The sequence below is a fragment of the Cydia fagiglandana genome, chromosome 27 (assembly GCF_963556715.1).
Source record: "Cydia fagiglandana chromosome 27, ilCydFagi1.1, whole genome shotgun sequence".
In the NCBI taxonomy this organism is placed as follows: domain Eukaryota; kingdom Metazoa; phylum Arthropoda; class Insecta; order Lepidoptera; family Tortricidae; genus Cydia; species Cydia fagiglandana.
In genome coordinates, this window is record NC_085958.1 from 6,192,070 (window position 1) to 6,200,146 (window position 8,077).

The 8,077-nt window shown below is 37.8% G+C and overlaps 1 protein-coding gene across 1 annotated transcript; it reads right to left on the reverse strand.

The window, feature by feature from the left end:
• Positions 1 to 2,895: 2,895 nt before the first annotated feature.
• LOC134677952 (uncharacterized) lies at positions 2,896 to 8,077 on the reverse strand. The gene is made up of 3 exons (XM_063536387.1): positions 7,474 to 8,077; positions 6,644 to 6,786; positions 2,896 to 5,890 (listed from the first exon to the last, which is right to left on the reverse strand). The coding sequence occupies exons 1-3, from the start codon at positions 7,595 to 7,597 to the stop codon at positions 5,558 to 5,560; spliced, it is 600 nt and encodes a 199-aa protein (XP_063392457.1). The 5' UTR covers positions 7,598 to 8,077; the 3' UTR covers positions 2,896 to 5,557.

Genomic DNA, 8,077 nt, shown 5'->3' on the forward strand with positions numbered 1-8,077 from the left:
GATCTGCCACATCTAGGTCGTAAATTAGCTTCTGTTGCTTGAAATTATAATTAAAAAAAATGGAGCAATTTTTTGAGTTTAAGGTCTTTTATGAAAAACTTTATGCTCGTTCTATTTTTTCTCTTATAATTTCTAGCTAGAAGTATATTCCGACCTAGACCGTTTAAAAAGAGAACCAAACTATGTTTGTATGGGGAACCGGGTTCAGTTGAGCCTACTGCGGGCTGGTACTGAGGATTTTTATATATTGATCTTGTTTTTTCCATAAATAACAAGTTACACTAACGAAAATTCACATGCTGTAGTCTACTCGTAAGCGAACCTAGAACCTATCGTCTAGTACAAGTAATAGATAAAAAAAATAGATTAAAAGTATATGTTATATTAATGAGATGCTAGGTATCTTCTCATGCATTTAAAAACTTAACCTACTGTGGGTGCAAGTACCCTTGACGCAGAAGTATGGTAATATCTAAAAAGGTTGTGGGTGAATTTACATTACAAAAATCTAAGTTTAAAAGTGAGTTTACAATAAGTTTACAATTTACAACCTTCTAAATTAAAACAAAATTAACCTAGTATAATGTTAATACCGCTTCGAACACAAGACGCTAAACACGACCTTTTATTGGGGGCTTAAGCCACAAGGCATCTCTTTGGTAAGTATTCTTTGCGTATATTATGAAAGATGAATATACAGGGTGGATTTAAAATTACTGTCTTGTGTGAGACTTGAACTCACGGCCTCTGGATCGATACTCCAGCGATCTGCCATCTGAGCCACCAAGACCTCATCCATAGCCAGCAAATCTTTCCACTATATTACGGGTCAAGGGGACCCTAGCGACATCTACCTTAAGAGTGTTACACTTCTTAAACGGCTACCCGAGCTCCAAGTTACATTGGAAATTCACCAGTTACGATGTGCTACCCATACTAATTTTCATTTTTAACAAGCAGAAACGTAACTTGGAACTCCGGTAGCCGTTTAACGCCCACTTGCACCATTCCACTAGCCCGGGGTTAATCGGTTAAACTGTTAACCCACTGTCAAATTGCATTCGTAACCATAGTAACTCCAGGTTTAACCGGTTAACCCCCGGTTAGTGAATGGTGCAAGTAGCCCTAAGAAGTGTAACACTCTTAAGGTAGATGTCGCTAGGGTCCCCTTGACCCGTAATATAGTGGAAAGATTTGCTGGCTATGGATGAGGTCTTGGTGGCTCAGATGGCAGAGCGCTGGAGTATCGATCCAGACGCCGTGATTCAAGTCTCACACAAGACAATAATTTTTCCACTTATCAAAAAAAATTCGATGTCATGGGTGTACGAGTTGACGTTAAAGATATGTTTACACTTTTGCACCTTATTACAAAGGATTAAGGAGGAGCTAATCTTTGACGTCGACTGTACATGAATAAAATTACATTCTTCTATCACCTTATTTGTTGTGTATTGTATTATTTGTTGATCATGTGGGTAATGTGTATATTTGTTTATAATCAGGATCCAGTACTGATATTTCACCAGAAGAGGCCGAATAACATAAGTTGTGGTTGAAATTTAACAAAGAACCATGGGTAGACATTTTGGATAATTGGAACCAGACCAGGCCCCAATTTCACACCGGTGACAGGTGCGACAATTGTAAAACATCACTGTTGCTGACGTCACAGGCATACAATTACATGGGCTACGGTTACCGCTTACCATCGGGCGGGCCGTATTCCTGTTTGCCACCATCATTGTATTACAGTGGAACCTGGATAATTGCAATCTCAAGGGACCGGCCAGTTTTTGTCAATTAACCAGGTTTTTCATTTAAGCAGGTCGTGTCAATTAACGAGGTTCAAAAAATCGTTGTGTCAATTATAGAGGTTTTCATTAATAGAGGTTGCGTTCTGACAAATTTCTTTTATGGAGGTGCAAATAACCATTTAAAGTAGATTTACACGCTTACGTTCTGGGTTTCTGGTCTATATATTGATTGCTTATGTCTATACTTGCACTTTTACACTGCATTAATTACCACTTTATTTTCTTATCATTTGGGTTTAATTTGTTGAATTGTAATTGCCCTTGAATTGTAAAAGAAAGTTTTATTAGAATGTAAAAAGCATACCTACCTACTTTGTTTTTTTTGATCAAAACTATTTCACCTACTACAGGCTATGATAGATACCCAATAAATAAATTGAATTTTGGATGGAGATATAAATAAAATGACCATTGCTATCAAAATATTGTTTCTGTTGTCTACAACTACATTATTTCAATTAAAGAGGTAATAAGTAAGACTCGTTTCAATAATAGAGGTAAAAACAAGAGCAAAAATAACGGTATTTTTAGCACAGTGTCAATTATAGAGGTCTTAAGTTGCGATGTGGTCAATTACAGAGGCAAAATTACGAAAAGCACTAAAATCTAAATTGCAATTATAGAGGTTCCAAAATTTCAATTATAGAGGCCTTTTGGTCTCAAGGGACCGGGACCGGACTTTTGGTTGCAATTATTGAGGTTTTCCATTTATGCAGGTGCCAATTAACCAGGTTTCACTGTATTTAAAAAGACTTTATTATATCGAAAAAAAAACAGATATTTCTCTTGCGAAGTTTCTGACAATCGTCAGAGATTTAGAATTGTCGGTAATTCTTGACAGGAAATGAGTTATACGAGTATGTCGGAATTTCGTGACAATGTCGTGTTTCTTGTGACAATTGTCATAAACTTAGCAAGAGAAATATCTGTTTTTTTTTCCGATATAATAAAGTTTTTTTTCATAATACAATGATGGTGGCAAACAGGAATACGGCCCGCCCGATGGTAAGCGGTAACCGTAGCCCATGGATGCCTGTGACGTCAGCAACAGTGATGTTTTACAACTGTCGCACCTGTCACCGATGTGGAATTGGGGCCTGAAAATACAGAGCGGCATTTATCGCTGAAGAAAAAAATACAATATAGGATATTCTTACAGAATGGCCTAGCCTTAAGGCGAGTCTAGGATATAAATTGGTATGCTTTTTGTATTATACTTGGATTCATCGGTATTCAGAATATGACCATTTCAGTTTTTTTTTAAGTATATATTACCTCCTATTCATAAACAAACCCTAGTGACTATAATAACATCTATAAAACAGATGATCATTTGGCTCTAATTTTCAATTTTAACAAGCAGAAACGTAACTTGGAACTCCAGTAGCCGTTTAACGCCCACTTGCACCATTCCACTAGCCCGGGGTTAATTGGTTAAACTGTTAACCCACTGGCAAATTGCACTGGTAACCATCGTAACTCCAGATTTAACCGGTTAGCCCCGGGTTAGTGAATGGTGCAAGTAGCCCTCATACACCATATTAGTCTCAAAGGTCCTACTTGCTTTATGACATGCGGATAATGCACCATAAAATGGTGAAGAAAAAAATACAATACAGGATATTCTTACAGAATGGCCTAGCCTTAAGGCGAGTCTAGGATATAAATTGGTATGCTTTTTGTATTATACTTGGATTCATCGGTATTCAGAATATGACCATTTCAGTTTTTTTTTAAGTATATATTACCTCCTATTCATAAACAAACCCTAGTGACTATAATAACATCTATAAAACAGATGATCATTTGGCTTTACGTGCGTAATGTGACTTTCAGATTGAACCAGATTTTGACGCTATGCATCCGCATTGCGAACTTAATTTGTTTAAAAAATGGCCATTATTTATGGAAAAAGCAAGACCAATACTGAAAAATCTTAAATCAGCGGACATAAATTTACTGGATGAAAACCTTCAGGAAGGTAGGTTATGTATGTTGAATTTTAATTTTACTTAGTTTGAGAATGTACAAATTTTGGATTAAACTTGTCATGCCCGAGATAGAGAATAGTAAAAATGATTATGTGTTTCATTCGTTTCATGTTGGAGGGGTTTGGACGTTTACCTCACCACGCTCGTCCAGTGCGTGTTGGTGAGTAGACCGTAAGCCTGCTAACTCGGCTCGTGGGCGCCACCGTTGACATACTAGATGTTCATCCGCTGCCACCCTAAACTGATACCCTGTCTTAGCACCAGTAGACCAAACTAGGCCGCACTAATATTAAATGCGCCCTGATTTGGTAGAATACACTTAAAAGTGCACGACAGTTTAACGTCATATCGAGGACGGTACCCGGGATACGTGGAAAGGGAGGAGGGAGGCCTTTGCCCAGCAGTGGGACACTCTAGGCTCATATAAATAAAATTATGTGTGTCTTTTGGGGTTTACAAAACAAGAAATGTAATTCTACGAAACTCAACTTAAGGAAGTCCTACCATATTTATCTAAGTAAGTAACTAACTTTCAGATAATGACATAACTTTAAAACTTATGGAAAAAATTCAGGATCCCGAGCTGAAAGAGCTGATCCCAAATATCAAGGAGAGAATATTATTCAAGACTGGGCTCGAGAAATTACATCAAATAATCTCAACGCGGTGAACATTTCCATTTTTTCTTTCAATTATAAAATTGAAATTTCGCTTGCAGACGTTTCTGCTTAGTACAAAATTAATATAGTGAAGTGTAAATAAATATGAATCCTGAGCGTAGTGAGTGTTTATATTAAAGTCTTCTTCATCTTCTTCAGATACCATTTTCACGCACAGTTAAGCATGACAAGTTTAATCCAGAATTTGTACATGGTTCTCAAACTAAGAAAAATCGAGTAAAATTAAAACTCAAAAAAGGACCCTGCATTATAAAAACCAGAAATCAAATAGGTACCCACAATACATTGATCACTCTTAATAAATAAAAAGGTCATTTTTGACAAACTTTTTTTTGATAAGTGGAAAAATTATTCTCTTGTGTGAGACTTGAACTCACGGCCTCTGGATCGATACTCCAGCGCGCTGCCATCTGAGCCACCAAGGCCTCATCCATAGCCAGCAAATCTTTTCACCATATTACGGGTCAAGGGGACCCTAGCGAGCTTTTTCCATAAATAACAAGTTACACTAACGAAAATTCACACGCTGTAGTCTACTCGTAAGCGAACCTATAACCTAATATCTTCTAGTACAAGTAATAGATAAAAAAATAGATTAAAAGTATATGTTATATTAATGAGATGCTAGGTATCTTCTCATGCATTTAAAAACTTAACCTACTGTGGGTGCAAGTGCCCTTGACGCAGAAGTATCTAAAAAGGTTGTGGGTGAATTTACATTACAAAAATCCTGAGTATTATCTGTTATGTCTAAATTATTGTAATTTTCGATCATGTTATCAGTGTTAAAATTAAGCGACGGGGCTAATTCTGAATATATATTCCGGTCCGAGACATTATGACTAACTATATGACGACGAAAGGAACGCAAACTTTGAAATGCTCTGAAACAATTCGATTGTGCACATCGATATATCGAGTTATGACCGAGATTGTGACTAGTTTTGTAATGATGAATAAGATCTTGATGGTTTGCTGTTTCGATCGAACACATGAAGCAAATAAACATTGTTACTAGACTATTATCCCTATAGTCACAAAAATTCTTAAGTCCTTGAAAGATGCTCAATTAGTCAGTCAGATCTGATATAAAGCAATAGACGGAAGAAATTTTCTTGTCATTTTTGTTGTGCAAGTTATAAAAATATTTTTGGATAAATGACCATATACTTAAACATTCTAGCGGGTATTGAACGTTGGTTACGTGAATTACTTTGAAACACACGTCGACAGCTTTTAGCAGTTGATCTACCTTGTAGAGAACTGACTCAACCGCTACGTAAAAATCCTTCAAGTCCTTGCTCGTTGGTCCGACGGCAATCACCAGCGGTTGGAAGGTGGTTCCTCTGGATAGATGCATTTTCTGGTATTGCTCCAGTTTATTTTTGATTTCACTCTGGTTCTGTAACAAACACAAATACTCGTATTATACGGGGTGTTTGGTGCACCGTTTGCTATAATAGCGGATAGGTGTGGTCGACATTTGCTACCTCCCGCATGAAAGTTCTTGGGCCAAGTTTTTTTTTAAAGTTTATTTTAATAATGAATTAAAAAAAACTGTAAATGGTAGCACCGACGGTAATGTAGCAAGCGTTAGGGACACCTTTGCAGCAGGAGTGACACGGTGCGGGTTATTCGACTAATTAAGCAATAATAAAGACTAAAAATAAATAATAAAGACTAGACGCCGCCGGTAGTTTAAAATTCGCGCCGAAACATAACCCGCAAGGGAGTACAAATTTAAAATCAATGGACATAAAGCGCGTGCGACGTGTGTAGCGCGGCGGGTAACGGGTGGCGGGCGGCAGGCGACTGGTATTGGAAAACACAATATGAAGTTCCTTACTTCGGTACCTATATACTTTTTTTAAGCACATATCTCGTTAATTTTTACTTTATGGACTACAAACTTTAAAAAATTCAAACAAAACTCAAATCTCGTATAATAAAGTAGATACTCTGTCTATCTCAAAAGCTTACGCTTCGTACATACCAGATTTCATCAAAAACAGTTCAGTAGTTCAAACGTGTAAAAGTAACAGGTACAAACGGACAAAGCTACTTTCGCATTTTGCCATGCCCACAGAATTATACTCAGGTCCTGGACTAATATATCCTAGTATACTGGATAACTTGACTTAATACATGTACTCACCGTAACGTGTAAAATAAATGAATTCTGCGACTCCACAATGCTGGGTTTGTAAAATCTTTTTTTTCCATTTTCTTTGATTGGCACTTTAACGGTAGGCGACATCTTGCACGACATTAATTTGAAGAAAATGTAGTTCGTGGCATCTAAAAGAAGCAAAGTATAATCATTGGCATTCATTTACATTTATGTTTTGGATGGGATCAACGATTAACCAAACCGTCATCATGATGATAATGATGATGATCACATTAAAGGCTTCGTCAGACTACCGCGTTTTGTTAGCGGGGCGCAAGCGGAGCGCGATGAGCGCAGCGCGCGTCGCGCCCGCGTCAGGGCTATAACCGCGAAAATCGAAGTTCGCAAATTGCGGGCATTTTTCTCTGTCACTCTTATTACGCCTTCATTGGAGTAAATAAAAGAGAAAGATCCCCGCAATTTGCGAATTTCGGTTTTCGCGGTAGCCGCTCAGGCTCGCGGCATCGCTCTCTCAAGGGGCAGTTATATATTATGGTTGTCTCTTTCTGCCCGGGCGCGGCGCTGCGTCTACGAGCGGATCGCGCTCCGCTTCCGCCCAGCTAACAAAATGCGGCAGTCTGACGGAGCCTTTAAACGAGTACTGCCTGACTGGCGCGGGATCTGCAGGAGCGTGGCGGTACGTACTGCATTCCGTACCGCCACGCTTCTATGCATAATATTACTACTGCGCAAATGTAATACTGATATCTGGGCACATCAGTAAGGTCACGTCGAAGTACAAAATATTGCATACCGATTCCGCCCCGCCAAGTCAAGAAATAGCCCAACTTAGAGACACAACATACATAACCTACCTTCCTGAAGGTTTTCATCCAGTAAATTTATGTCCGGTGATTTAAGATTTTTCAGTATTGGTCTTGCTTTTTCCATAAATGATGGCCATTTTTTAAACAAATTAAGTTCGCAATGCGGATGCATAGCGTCAAAATCTGCTTCAATCTGAAAGTCACATTATACGCATGTAAAGCCAAATAGAGTCGGTGATCATCTGTTTTATAGATATTATTATAGTAACTTAGGGTTTGTTTATAAATAGGAGGTAATAGGTACCGGGTGTGGCCTGTAACACGAGCAAATAATTAAAACCTAGATTGTACTCCTCAAACGGTGACATTTTGTTCAACAACTTTTAAAAATTATGAAGTATTTAGACTCCCTATTTTTCATACAAAATAAATATTATCTTCAATGGACGCCATCGCCACGCCATATCATTGTGATTGACGTTGCTTGTCACACCTTAAACATAACAAAATTCGCATTACATTGCGTCTTAGAATAAACTTTAAAGTGTATTAAAAATCAAACTACAAGTTATTTTTAAAAGTTGCTGAACAAATGTTGGTCAGTATGAGGAGTACAGCCTACAGTTTAATTTTTTACTCATGTTACAGGCCA

What these genes read in the sequence shown, in the direction of transcription:
- LOC134677952 (XM_063536387.1), bottom strand. Translation starts at nt 7,597, where the DNA reads ATGCATCCGCATTGCGAACTTAATTTGTTTAAAAAATGGCCATCATTT. An exon ending in GGATGAAAACCTTCAGGAAG is followed by an intron (nt 6,787 to 7,473) that starts GTAGGTTATGTA and finishes TGCTTCTTTTAG; the next exon opens with ATGCCACGAACTACATTTTC. An exon ending in CATTTATTTTACACGTTACG is followed by an intron (nt 5,891 to 6,643) that starts GTGAGTACATGT and finishes TGTTTGTTACAG; the next exon opens with AACCAGAGTGAAATCAAAAA.